This window comes from Tyto alba, unplaced genomic scaffold (genome assembly GCF_018691265.1).
Source record: "Tyto alba isolate M040663 unplaced genomic scaffold, T.alba_DEE_v4.0 Super-Scaffold_23, whole genome shotgun sequence".
Classification (NCBI taxonomy): Eukaryota; Metazoa; Chordata; class Aves; order Strigiformes; family Tytonidae; genus Tyto; species Tyto alba.
In genome coordinates, this window is record NW_024881297.1 from 10,049,370 (window position 1) to 10,064,299 (window position 14,930).

General features: G+C 37.6%; 1 protein-coding gene across 4 annotated transcripts in view; it reads left to right on the top strand.

The window, feature by feature from the left end:
* Window positions 1–14,930, top strand: part of SLC10A7 (solute carrier family 10 member 7) — a 151,064-nt gene that overhangs the window by 91,179 nt on the left and 44,955 nt on the right. For all 4 annotated transcript variants that reach the window (XR_006165687.1, XR_006165686.1, XM_042796978.1 and 1 more), the window contains exon 6: window positions 7,523–7,558. Coding sequence is in view for 2 of the 4 variants with exons in the window: in XM_042796978.1 (XP_042652912.1) it covers window positions 7,523–7,558 (36 nt within the window). In the remaining 2 variants the exon portion in view is untranslated. The remainder of the gene's footprint in view (window positions 1–7,522; window positions 7,559–14,930) is intronic.

Here is a 14,930-nt window from a genome sequence, read left to right on the forward strand (position 1 = left end):
ACACACAGCGCTGCAGAGCTGCTGCAGTGGCAGGAGGCTGCAGCGCCTGGGGAGTATGGCCAGGAGCAGCAACCCCCCACTTATTGTAGGAGCTATTCTGCCTGCTGCCAGACAGCTCCTATCTAACTGAATTTCATTTAGTTATTCGTAAAATATTACTAACATAGGTTATGAGGTTTCAGGATGTTTGATGGAAGCACTAATTTCCAACTCTGATTCACACTTTTGTGTACTTTATGCATTGTTCCATATACCATCCCAGTATCACCTGCAAAGCCCCAAGAAGTTTTTATAGTTGCTTTAAAACTTCAGGGTCCTTTCTACTGTGTTCTGAACTATTCTGCTGCTGTGTAAGAAGAAAATTTCTAATGTGTTGGAGATGCCCTCTGCTGGGAAGCCAGGCAAATTAGGTTTATATGGGATTTTACTTTTCTGAAATACTCCTCAGACTCAGTTTAACTCTGAATCCAGATACTGGAACCTCACCCCTCAATCTGACTGAAAAAATTGCTTTCTCCTTTTGGTTTTATTCTTTACAGTCAGTCTGTGACAAATGTAATGGTGTTACTGCCAGTAATTCAGATCACTTTATTTCTTAGTTTCTAAGTTCTGTTGTGTTGGAAGAACTGAATTCTGTCCGCTTGCATTCCTTTTGATTCCATTTTGATTTCATACTTGCATAAAATGTGTATGGGAGGAACATCTGAACTTGGTAATTGTTAATAAATAGTGGAAATGCCTTTAATTTCTACTATTATCTGATACCAGTATGCTTAGATATATATTTTTTAATTTTTAGTTTTTTTAATTTCCTGTCCCCACAGTAGAGGCCACTAGGTTGACATAACAGAACAAAGGTGGTACAATGTCTGGAACAATTCACAAAGTACTATGCATAATCTAATAGTTGATGTGAAATCTGGCTTATTTTGTCCCCTCTGATAAAGAAAATGCTATTTTGGCATAGCACTTCTAATTTCACGGTTTTGTTATTAAAATCCAATGTTGGCCTAGTTGGATGAGTTGCAGCTATTGTTGTGGTACTTATTTCTGATTATAGTTGAATTAGGGTTATATATAACTGTATTTTCAATTTTGTATTGTAGTTCATTGCCCTGGTGTTGTACAGTGTTTATGAATTTGTCAAAAATGTGTTGATTGTAACTTCATGTTCCTTTCAATATCTTTTCAGATTTTCCTATTATTTATTATGGGGAGGATGGGTGTATTTAGCATGCTGAAGAGCATCAATTCATAGGCCTTTGTTCTTCCCAGCATTCAGATCAGTCATTTGAAATAAAATGGAACAGAGAGATTAATTACATATTTTTTATGTTGATGTCCTACAGTTGTATAAACCTTCTCAGAACCAGCAATGTCATTGGAGTAGCTGACAGGAAAGGGTTGCATGGTAGGAGACTTTTAAAGGCCTGTATTTTGTACCTGAAATTATTTTGAAAATAATTATATTGCAAAACAAAAGACAAGAGATTATTTGGTGCAGGAGCTTCTGTGATGTCCATGGGGGAACAACACAAAGTTACTGAAGTTGCATCGTGGGGCAATGACTGAAATTACAAGCATACTACCAGAAAGTGCAGTCCTGACTTAATCTCTAAAATTACAAGAGATAAAACCAAACGTTTGTCATTTACATGGATGTGAAGTTTGAAAGGGGGGAGAAACTTATGTTTTATTGTGGAAATCTAGTTCAAAATCTTACTCAACGAAAATTTGTCATCTCCAGTGTTGTCTTTAAGTAGGAACAAATGAGCAGCATAGTTTGTATAGCCATGCTTACACAAATATTAAAAGCTGTTTAAAGAACCCAGAAGAAGGTTTTCTCAAATAGGTTCCTGCAAATACTAATGCACTGAAATGTTTTCCAAATAATTTCAGTTACAGACTTGAAATCATCATATTAAAGTGGTTTAGTACTGGAAAATTGAGGTATGCAAAATTCACAGTTGCCTTTGCAACCCTGTTATCAGGCCCTTTTCTGTCCTGACCCCTCTGCATTTGGCACATACTAATGGTTTCACAAGAACTTGCCTAGGTCCCAACCTGACTTAGTGGGTTTTGCTCTTCTGGTTTGGAACCAAGTAAGTATATTTAGCGTAGGGGTTTTTATCTTGTTCTGTGGTGTCTGTCAAGAGGTTCTGCACAGTTTCAAAGAAGGTAAGGGGACAGGTGGAAGAAGGGAGAAGGCAACTTATTTCTGAGGATTTTGGCTCGTTACCCAGGTATGTGAAAGCCCTGTTTCAGCAGCAGGAATCATGCTTTATATGATGTCTAAAACTAAGATTACTGCCAAGCAGTTTGGCATGGGACTGTACTTTAAATCAGTTTATTCGAGAGGATGCATAATGTGGTATTGCATCTAATAAGCACTGTTTTACACAGGTGTCATCACGGTGTGGAATTGTGGAGCTGTGACCAATCTGAGGGGTGAGGGTAGAGGAAAGTCTTATACTACTTCATTTGAATAGACTGGGAGTTGGCTTTGAGTGCTCTCACACACGCTTCAGGCACAAAAGCAAGGAAACACATAAAACACACTTAAGGCACAAAAGCAAGGAAACAAAAGACATAAGAAGAAATAGAAATAATGTTTCAAGGTGAAGTCTGTCTCTCATGTTGTAATCAGAAAAACTGCACAGATTTTTCTTTGGGGGTGGGAGGGCAGACTGAGTTGTTTTGGTTGCTCTTTCTTTTCCAAAAAGTGCCAGTGACTCTTGAAATAAAACCATATGAGAAATACTGCTTCACAGATGAAGATTGAGTTTCAGTTCTCATTCATGCTTGTCTTTTGATGAAATTATCCAGAGTTCATAGCCATTTTTCTCACAGCTTACCCTATCAGTAGCAATGGAAATGCTGCCCAGTTAACTTTTTACTAACCTTTATTCAGTTTATGACATAATGCTGCTTGCACTTCTGCTCCTTTTGTTTCCTGCACTGATGAAGCATTCAAGAACATCTGTAGCTGTAAGCATGAGTAGGTAAATGATTTCAGAAAATACACATTTGTTCAGAACCTTGATTACAAAACCCTTTTTGTTTGGGTTTTGTTTGGTGGGTTTGGTTTGTGTTTTTTCGGTTTTGTGTTTTGTTTTTGGGGGGTTTTTTGTTGTGTTTTTTTTTTTTTTTTTTTCTTTCTAGCCCCACTTCCTAAGAGAAATCAGATGTGACTTTGGTTAAGTTTTTTTTCACTAGGAGTTGCCACATGGATGTCATACTGATGACCTGTAAGAATGAAGAAAAATTGCATGGGAAATTTGTGGGTAAAAGAAAGGAAGGAAAGTTCACATCTATTTCATGCCTCATTACAATAATCCTTACTTGTCTACTACCATGTGTCCCTCTGGATCTGTGCCCACCTTCTTATTATTATTTGCATAATTTCTTTCTTAATGATTTGCCATCATCATTTCAAATCCATTATGTTATTTCCTTTTGCTGTCCAGTTTGGAAGCCAATTACACATATTGATTCTCCATATTCTTTTGAAGAATAAACACCTTTTAATATCTGCTCTACAGCAGTGCTGTATTGGATGAAACTAACAGAAAACCTCTTTACATCTGTATCTATACAAGGGAAATAACAATTAAATGGATCTCCAAGTATGTCCTTGCTGTTAAAGTGTATGTTTATGCAACGTTCGCATACACAAACCCATATTTAAACTCTCTTAATTAAGACATGTTTCATGATCATCACTGTAAAAAGAAATGCATTTACAGGTATCTGACTATTCAGACTCCTGTGTTGTATCAGTGTCTCAGGTCAGTCTGAGATTATTTTTTTTCCTTCCCTTTCCACTGAAATCATTGAAATATATTCAGTCAGTCTTTCACATCAGAGGTGTAAATGGATTTCTTGAAAGTTTTTCTGCTGATAGCAAACGGCAGTCACTTTACAACTTTGGCTCCATTGTGGGCAACAGTCGCAAAGCTTAACACTCCACCCGAACTTTGAAGATGCTAAAACTGTGTAATGACCTTGCATTCTCAAGGGCAGATGCTCAGCTTCTGGTGGAAGTGCTAATATAAAATCTGTTTATCTCCATACACTATGTATTTGACAGCACTTGCCTGGGAAGCAAGGCAGGGAAAAGCATAGTCAAATTTAGTTACTTCTTCCTCTGTGATGGTGTTAGTGTCCAATGGACTTCGAAAAGGTAGTCTTTATTTCAATTTTTAGCTTCCTTTGTGCTTTTCAGCCTGTTGTAGTCTTAGACAGCAGCCACACTGCCAGTGTAAGAATATGCTTGTCTTTGTGACACCTCTGCTAGTGCGTGAGCTGAACTGTGTAGAGTAATTGTTTTCTTCCACTGTTTATTCTGAGTGAATCAGATTTTGGTTTTACCTTCAAAACCAAAATAGTCATCTGTGTTTTCTATCAGTAGACTTTAGACTCAGTGTGTTCTATATATTATTCTTTAGTGGGCATGAATTGAGATGTACCACATAATGCTTTTGAGCATATTGACGAGCATGTTTCTAATGAAGAGGTAGTGTGTTGAAGCAAACCAGTGTGTGCAGGGAAGGGTAATACCTTTTGTTAGACAGATATATCATAGTGTAAACCATCCAAACCTGGAACAGAAACCTGAAGAGAGGGCTTCTGCACGTAAAAGCACGCCAGTGTTTTCAAGTAACACATACATGGGCTTCACATGCTCAAAGTTTGTTCTGCACCAACTCCCTCAGTCAGTCTAGTAACAGAGGTTCCCTCCCCTAACAAATCCTGCCTTGCTTTTACCCGTAAACCATCACAGTCACCACAGTACTACTGATGGAAAAAACCCCTTTGGTTTTAATGTAGTCCCTGTGGGTTTTCAAACCGGCGTTCCTTATCAAAATAAAACATTAACATCAAATTGCTCTGATTCAGCATCTATTTTTTTTTTTAAATGAACTTGTCTGTTCTGGCAGGTAATTGTTTAGTTTCCCAGGGAATTGTGTCTGTGTTGCAAATGGGAAAATTCAGCCTTGCAAATCCTTTCTGTGGTGAGACAACAGGAGACTTGCTTCTCATTATTAAGATCACCAGGTTTAATAGCAAAATTTTGTAAAGAATTGCTAGAATTGACCTCTTGAATGCTAGATTTTCAGCAAGCTCAGTTAGGAATCTATTTATGATGTATACCAGGGTTCTCTTCCTCTTTGCTTACAGAATTATGAAGAAGTGTTGCTGTCACAGAGGTAATGTTTCCTTTTGTGACATATGCTTTGAATTAGCAGTGGCTATTGCCCATTGTGTTAATATCACCAAGCTTCTAAAGCAAATATATACCAAGTCACAGGTCCCATCCTAAAGAGGAAGGACATCTTCTTTATTTATCAACAAGATAAAGGGGAAGGTTGTTTTGGTTTGTTGGTGTTGTGTTTTGTTTTGTTTTGTTTTTTTTCTTTTACCTTTGCATTTTTTTGTAATGCATAAAAGCGCTATGAAATGTATTGAGGCCTGAAGCACATAAGAAGTGACTAACGGTGCTGCATCAATGAGTTCCTTCAGATTTAAAGACGAGCTGGCTGTACTCATCAGCTGGCAGTGTGCTCTGTTCTCCCCACACTCAATGCTCATTTGGAATACAGGATGCTTTTGGCCTATCAACTCCCGCTCCATCCATGCTCCTCTTTGGTCGTGCAAAGGTCTGAAGATGGAACCCTGCTGCAGTGGTGTTCTGCCATCTCAAAATTACAGGGTTCTTAGAGAATACTCAGGCACTTGGTAATATTTGGGCTGTGCAGTTTGCTTGTCAATGGGGAAAGAAAAAGAAGGGGAGTGTCTTACATGTTCTTGGTAGTACGTAAAAAGTTTGGTCATTCTGAATTGACTCTGTTGCATATACAGTATACAGATCTTACTGTCAGTTCTTCATTCTAAGCATCACAGATGCTCCTGTATGCAAGTGTCAGTTCAGCTCTTGGTGCCTCCTCCCTTCCTCAACTTTCGTTTCATCTTCTACATCTGGTGTACTTGAACACCTATATTTCTTCATAACTGTTATCTGCATTTGGCTTAGGCCTCCCTGTAAACAGTGAGTGACTCCCTGAAGCGATTCTTATTGCTTCTACTTTTTCTAGTCTTTTATGATCTAGCTCAGCCATGACATTTGCAAAAAGATAAATGATTATGGATAGCTAGGCTGTGGGGCAGTCAGATATGGCATATATTATTTATTTCAAAATATGCTTTTAAATTCTGCAGAGTCTTCAAGTTGCATGGCTTTAACTGTTGCTTCCTTGATCCTTCTTGTCTGCTATCATTTGTGACATTTACTTGTTGTGTTTTAAGAGTACAATAGGAACTCTCTGTGCTTAATGGGCTGTCTGGATCCGTGATTTTTTTGTGGACCAAGAAAGCAAATGCAAAACTAGTCATATAAGGTTTTTCTTTATATTAGCTTCCAAAAGATTAGAGTAAAGCTGTGTTACTCAAGGTTAAATGAGAAGCAGGGGACAACTGCTTTTTTTGTTCAATTGTTTTTCACTTAGAGCTAAAACCAAACATAAAATAAGCATCCTTTTAGATGGATGTGAGCAAGTTTTAGACTTTTGTCCTTTAAACAATAAAGCTTGTGAACAGCTGAAAGACTAGTTATTCTTGAGACATATCTGGATGAAGAATAGTCTTGGTTTAGAGAGGTTCTGAGGAAGCTTTGTGAATTAGCATGCGTTAAATGATAGAATCATTTTATTGAGCAGTAATAAAATATTGAAGTCAGATAGAAGGATGATGGGGAATTGCTATTTGCAGCTATGAAACTGATGCATGTCATGTTAACTCCCAACCCAAACAACTCATTTTAAGTTTGCTCTCATGAAACTTAAAATCCTCTAGTTTGTCCAATCATCAGCTTTAAACCTGTTCCTTGTCAGTGAAGACAACAAATCTTTTTTGCTTGTGTCTGCCTGGGGGATGTGGAAAGCTGAGGTGGTCCTGTGTGATTAAATTAGATGAAAGACTTGCCTTCTACCAGTGAGACACAAAGTCTAATCAAGTGAAATGAGTTTTGAGATCTCAGCACATTTCCTTGGGGAATATCAGTTTACATTACACAGTCACAGCACCTAATTGATCGTGGTTGATGCGGCTTTTGCTCAGAAGAGGACCTGGGACTGGATAGCATGGGACTTGATCACAAGTCTCCCCCTAAGGAGGGAGCAGCTTAGAGAAGTTAAGATACGGCACAGTGAGGGGAGAGCTTTATTATGTCTTTTTAGATAAATGATCTATATTTCTGTATATTAGATCTTTTAAAATAGAGGGGCTTAGGTGCAAAATCGGGAAAGCTAGTGGTAAAAAAAAATACTTTGTACTGAGAATAGTTTATAATGATCGGCATACAGCTGTTAAAGAATGTACACAGGGAAGAGCAAAGTTGAATTCCTTGTTATTTATTTTCTATGATGTTGAATGATGTTTGTGTATTTCCATGCACTAAGGTACAAAGAAATAAAGACTATTCTGCTTTCCTGACTAACAGTGTTTTTTTGTTTGTTTCTTCCAGGGCATTGTTATAACTCCACTTCTGCTTCTGCTTTTTGTAAGTATCTTGATCTTAAGGTGTATTTTTATTAGGTAATCTTGCACCTATTAGACAGAATATTTAAGATATAAATTCAGGTGATTTAACAACACTTTAAATAGTGAGGAAGATTTTTCTGGTCAGTGTTTGAAATAAGTTGCCTTCCAGAAAGGCCATCAAAGTGTATCACAATGAATTCAAAATACTACCTGCACCTTATTCTAAGACCACCAAAACTCATTGTTCTTGCAGAATTACAAGTGCTATTAGTCAGGCTGGGTAAAATACAAACACTTGCCAAGTAAGATGTTCATGCAGTTAGGTGGTCTTTTGGAGAGCTTTCACATGCAGGATCTGGACAAGATTGCACTGATTCAAAATGGTTGACAGGCCAATTGGGAAAGCATTGTTTAGATAAGAGCCTCACTCTTGGGCAACTAAGCCTATGGGTATTTTTGTGGTAGAGGTTAGTGAGATAGCAGCACCAGCAAGACAAATTACTGAAGCCCCTGTGTATCACTAAATGTAATGCTTCTTCATTACTGTTAGTTCAAGATTTCTTTTTCAATCGTTAGTCTTCAGTCAGGGCCTTAGGTTCCTTACAGTTCATGGTAGAAGGAAAGGGAGAAGAACAAGTTTTATTTTGATGTTTTATAAAGGTATGGATATTAGATAGCATACAATGAAGAGGCTTTAACGGATGGGTAGTGGTGCTTTAGTAAGTCCCTTGTCAGTTAGGAAGTCTTGGTGATTGAGGATTTGCTGGTACAAATGGTATGGTGTAAGTTACTGAGGACTGTGGCTTTATGAAGAGCAGGGAAATGGGCTGAAGCACGTCAAGGTTTTCAGGAGAGGTATACAGTGTCTTTTACGTTTATTTTACTAATTGCATTGTATGTAAGCCAGCACCCTGGAAAGGGGGGTAAGTGTGCAGTTAGTCTGAAACGATTTTTAAGTGGCATGCAAGTGGCACCCTGTTTATAGTAGGGATGGTAAGCAGTATAAGTGCTGTATACAAATATAGCAGTGTATACTAAACTGGGATAAACAGTACTGTGAGAGTGGCTGTAACATTGTTGACTATGGCTTCAATAAAGCTGTGTGGGAAGATTTTTGTTTTACTATAACAAATTGTAATTCATCTGATGTAACTACGTTTACACAAGAACTGCTTTGACTATATCATATATATCAATACACACCAGCAAAGCTTGCTTGATATACCTGGGACCACAGACCTACTGTAGGTTGAAAAAGAAAACTGTTTGAAGAAAAATGAGTGTTTTGTTATTCTTGCACTGGATCTATTGATTCCAGATGATCTGACTCACTGTTTTACTGTCCTCTTCCATCCTGTATGGAACGTGTTTCTTCACAGGCATTCATCCAGAGACCTGTGCCTTTGTTTCCGAGTGACTGAAACTTCAGCTTTCTTTCAGCTCACTGGCAACTTTAACCCTGCTGTACCTCACTGAGTTTTGGTGCTTTACATAGCCAAAAGAGGTATTTTCTGTAGAAATTGAAATATTAAGGAATGATCTGCATACCTTTTCAAGCAGGATAAAGATCCTTCCTTTGGTGACTCTGTGGGTAGATAACAAGATACTCTGTCGCATAAATTTCAGTTTTCACTGTTACTTCTCAGAAGAGGTGCTAAAACTTTGTGTGCAAAAAGAGGAAGGCAAAGCGTATGTCTCTGTTCTTCCTATCAGCCCTGGAGACACTTGTATGAGAAGTGTGTAAAATGCACATTAATTGTTGTGCAGTTTGTAACATGATTCAGAGCTGTTGTTCTTGAGGAAAATACACACATGAATTATTTTTTCATCGGAGTGATAAACTAGTTTGGTGATGGGGGAGTTAGAAAAGCTGTATTTTTTTGTCACAAAGCCAAAAACCTGAGGGCTTCTTGTGGGGCATATAAATATTTAAAACTCCTCGAGATCTTTGCTGAGGATTTGACACATGAAGAGCAGCCATTCTGGTCAGCCCGGTAGCACATCTTGCTAAGATGAGGTCTACCTCCTCTGAAAGTTCCGTTTATCCAGTGGCAGGTATTTGGAATAGCAAGCTAAACGTGCATGCCCTGATGTACTGTTCCTGTACCCTGGCAGACAGTAGTTTGGACTACTAACCCTTTTATTTTATTGTGAACCTCTCTAATTTTCCTTGAGTTTCCTTGATACATCTGGCCTGTTCAGCATGTAGTAGATTCAGGCACACAGTTCACACGCTTCTGTTTGCTTGTTTACAAGCTGCTGCTTGATCATTTCATGTGGTACTGTGTAGTTACTGTGGAGTGGGAAATGCTGACTGGTAATTTCCTGGTTATCTTTTCTGAACCATTTATTAGTTTAGTCATGCACCTTAACTTTAGTGCTTAGTTAATAAAGGGTGAAATTTTCAAGTTTCAAGAAATCTGTCATTTACCTCAACAGTAGCTAAGCTGGGCTTCTGAATATCTTTCAGGGACCTTTGAAGTCAATGCCTTCAATGAATTTTAATTCCTGAATTTGGTACTCACAAGCATTAACTCTTCCACAGAGTCATACTACAATAGTATGTATGCTATATTGTATTAGTGGTACTATTTGTTAGTCTCCCTGTACACAGTGCATAAAATGCCCTTAGTGCTGCCAGAAATAAAATACATTGTTGTCCATTAGCTTGTTTTTGTTACACAGCTTAACCTGCGGTAGCAGTTACAGTTTAAATTTTGCCCTCTGTGTACTAAAGAACTGCCTTTCCTGTTCACAATTGCCTAGTAAAGTAAATATAAATTCTCTAAACAGCATTGATAAAGGCAAGTTGAAGCTTATAATAAATAATGCATTTAATGCAAATAATTTATCATCTTAAATGAATGGTGTTGAGCATAAGACAGTTACATTTATGAAAAGTGTATCTCTACTATGAAACTTCTGGTGTAAAGCTTACTCAGAAAAAGTGTTCTAGGAGGTTCTAATTGATTTAATGAAACCTTAAGTACTGTGCATGTAATTACTGGACTGTATCCTTGTAAGGATGCCTAGCTGGACTTTAAGAATAGCTGTCTTCACCACGGGTACCTCTGGTTAACATTTTACCTGATAATAAACTGTTGAATCTGGTGCTCAGATGCATTAATCTGCAATATCATCTTTCTCATGTTAACCCTTATTATTAAGAGTTAACATGTTATATTCCCAGTAAAAATGTTCTAGATGGGCAATGTCCTATAAACGATATATAATTGATTAGAGTTCATATATGTGGTGAGCAGGAGTGTTGAAACAGAGTGCTGTAAGATACATCAGTTTCAAGTTAACAGGAGATTATGCTGTTCACACTTCTTTGCAACATTCTGTGATGTTTCATTAATGATGATTAGGAGGCAGTGCACCAAAGCATTCAGAGAAGGATCCTGTCTGTCTTCCTCTTGTCAGGTAACATACTTAGCCAGAGCGAGAGGTAACAGATTGATGATGAAATTTTTTAAAGCAGGGAAGTAAGTTTTATTTTCTCAAAGGCATTTGGAGAAAAAACCCCACCAACTAGAAATTGAAGTGTAGACTAATTTTGGCTTTCAGAAATAACTATATTGCTATCAATAAATAATGACTATGAATAGGTTAAGTAATGCCTGAGGAAGTTAGTCACTTGGGTATGACTGTCCATCTTTGCTTATATGACTTGTTCTCTATGTTCAACTTAGTTATTTTCTTTAGTAATTCTAATAACATTTTATGATTTGTAATAGCAGTTTATGATTTGAATTTGTAAGTATGCTGCATTTGGGCACATTTACATTACTAGAAGACAGCTAAACAAAAGGTGTTGTCATACTGTGGAGATAATAGTTCTGTGATCTCTTTAATAACCTCGAGATGTCAGCACCTTTTTATGATGTTTCATTGGAAAGACAGAACTTCAGGAGCACTGCACTCTGCAACAGTTGTAGATGTATCATCTCACTTGTGTCCTTAGATTGTAATTTGAGTCATGCAAACCAGGAATATTTATGAATGCAGGTTTATTTTCTTTGAGGGATTTCACATGCCTTTGTATTGCACAGGACGGAGGCCAGCCTGATGCCTCAGCAAGGTCATGTCTCTTGGATTTGTCCTGGAAGTGGAGTGAGCGTAGATACTGTGCTACCATGTAAAAGGATGATGCAGAGTGACTTTTCTCACGTGAACGTAGCTCTGCTCCTTTCCAGCTGCATTGGGATAGAGTTGCCCTCTGTCATGAAAGTCAGTTGAGCACATGGACTGACAATTTTACCAAGTCACACAAGCTTATGATTATTTTGATTGTATTTGGTATCAAAATTCAAGAAGTCAGTCATCTGCACACCTGTTGAAGCCTAATGTGATGCTACAGCTCTTATGGTACAGCATCCCAGCTCTGCCACCTTGGTATTACCCTTTCTGTTGAGACTGGGTGCCTGACGGATGTGGTCCCTTCAGTTGTTGGCAGCACAGCCAGTTAGCTATCAAAGTACAAAAGTCAAGGTGTGTGGATCTGTGTTTTTATTGAAAGCCATCAAAGAAAATGTTAGAGATAAGTGTTTTACATTTTTATGTACTTTACATTCTTCAGAAGCATGCCTGGAAACCAGTTAATGTGGAATGTTAAAAAGCCAATGCAAAATTCATGTGTATTTTTAAAAATGCACTTGGCAAAAACCTCCATGTAGCTGTCATGCATTGCTCCCATGTTGGCTGTTTTACCAAAGAAGACTACCATGACATTCGTGTCACAGTGGAATCTTCCCAAGGCTGTATCAGCTTGTGCCTTTTCTTGATTTATTCAGTGATATTTTCTTTTCTGATACCCTTTAAAATTTCTGAATTTTATAGTAGGTATTTTTATAGTGGCGTTGTAGTAGTGATGCAATAAGTACTAGAAGGTAGCACTGCTGAAAGAATTCAGGAGTAGACATGTGGAGGAAATTCTGTGCAAGTATCACAGAGGAAAGTGAAATTAAATGAGTGGTGAATAAGCATGTGCATAAAACTAGAAGCTGATTGAAATACCGAAGTTAAAAGTTTTCCCTTATACTCACAATCCTTAAATTTAAAGCAATATTTGAAAGATGTTGATACTTCTCAGATTTTTGCCTGGGCTTCTACAGTCGCATGCATTTTAGATAAATCTTTTTATTAAAAGTAGCTGTCATTACCTTTTTTTTTTTTTTAAAAAAAAAAAAACAGGATTTCTATAGAGTATGCCTGTTTTTCCTCTCAAGCACTTGGTAAATGAGAGTTGATACCAGTCAGATGAATCGTTAAATATGCAAATATTTTAGTAGCTGGAAGGCCTTGGAAGTTGATCAGGAAGTTGCAGCTAATGGATTTCACTAGTATGTGACAAAAGGGTGATTACAGTGGGGAGGGAGGGAAGGGAAGCAAAGTAGCATAGTGCATTAGCTGTTAACAGATAAACTCATTCGTGTGGAAGATTTAAAGTGCATCATTATTTCTACCTGGTTATTTACCTCATTGTTTCCTTTCACTTTAATCATTGGGAAGACAAAATTCTCTGATCTGATCCAAACCCATTACAATTAACCAGAACTTTTTAATGACTGCCGTAAAACGTTTGCTTAATCATTTTATTCATTTCTCAAATTCACCTTCTAGGGCTTTGTTATATAATTTGGATACAAATATCAGTCAGAGAATAACAGGGGGCCCTCCCTCTCCCTGACACACACACAAAATATTGTAAATTTGTCTAGGCAGAAGACTCTAAAATATGTTATGTTTCTGTGGAGGACTTCCTTTTCTACTTGGTTTTGCCCTTGAAATTTTCATCTGTACAACGCTAGGGGAGCCTTTTAAGTATATATCCTGCTTCTGCACAGCGGAAGGTAAACACACATCTTAATAGGATCATAGAACCAGGATACCTGGAGGATCCTGTCCCGACTTACCCAGTCTGCATTTTTTTCCATGCTGTGCAATTCACCTCAAAACTGAATATGATCCAACGTAAAAGTAAGGATTTTTGCTCTCTCTCCACCCTTGCAATACTAGAAACTTGTGTCTCTGATGAGCAGAAACCTAATTTCCATCAAGTATTTGTGACAGGTCTTTTACCCATATATATTTGTTGCCAGTGTTGTCGTACACCAGCATAGCACGCTTCTGAAATTTATCACCCTGTCTCAGACATAGTATACAATCCTATCCTTTTATCCTTTTTCCCAGTCTTCAGTCAGCTAGGCTAAACAAGCCATGTGTTTCAAATCTTTAAAACATAAATACAAAAAAAAAAAAAAACAAAACAAAACAAAAAAAAGAATCCCTTATTCTGAGGTGTTTTGTGCACCTGTTGCAGCTTTAATTCCTTCTTCAGCCCTGGTAATAAGAATCATGCACAGCTTCACAGTGTTCTCCACAAGGGGCTAATCCAGGCCCTGTGCAATGTCAAAAGTATCCCCTACATTAATTGATTTATTTCTTCTGATAGTCACAGCTGCCTTTTTCATAGATACATAATATTCATGGTTTTTAGTTATCCTGTACTTTACTAATCTGTTACTTTCCAGTTAGTCACCCCCTTGTTTGCAGCAGAATTTTTGGATACTAGTCCTGAAGTCTCAGCTCTCCAAGGGTATTAATCATCTAACTCCCATTTAGGTGCATTTGAGTTGTGTGCTTGATCTCATTTCTTTACATTAGCCCTCGAGATCATTGTACTGTGGTAAAGTGGAAGAGTAGCTCTGACATATTGCAAATTAAGAATACCTATGGTTATTTTCACAGCTCTATAGGAGGCTTTAAAATTGACAAGTATGTTTGGGTTGGCTTGATATTTAATGTGTCGTAGGGGAACTCGGGATGGGATAGGCATCTGTGGTGACTTTAACAAGGGAACTCCAAAATCTACAGTCTCCTTGCCCAAGCTGGGGGGGGGAATGTTGACAGATTGTCAACTTTTCTTTTTCCATACTTCTGATTACAAAACTTAGATATTTTATTTTATTTTATTTTATTTTGAAACAAAACTGGAGGGTATATGCAGATAGCTAGGTTTTTTTTATGTTTGTGCCAAATCGATTCCCATGGCCACAAAAGCATATAGAATATGCAAGAATTTGAAAAATATACCATAAACCCAAAACATCTCTGTGCTTTAGCAGAACTAGAGACTCATGTCTGCCTTTGATTTTTAAGAATAATAATGAAAGATCTATTTGTTAAAATACAGGACTGCCAAATCATTGAACGTGAGCTCTGTTGTACCTTTAGCCTCTTTCTCTGAGGCAAGAGACAACTTGTCATTTTTGAGAAGCAGAATTAAAAGCTTTATTATAAAATTTAAATACATTCTATAGAAGCTCCATTCTCAGTGATATGCCTCCCCTTCTCTTCCCTCTCCTTCTGTTAGCACCCATTAGAGG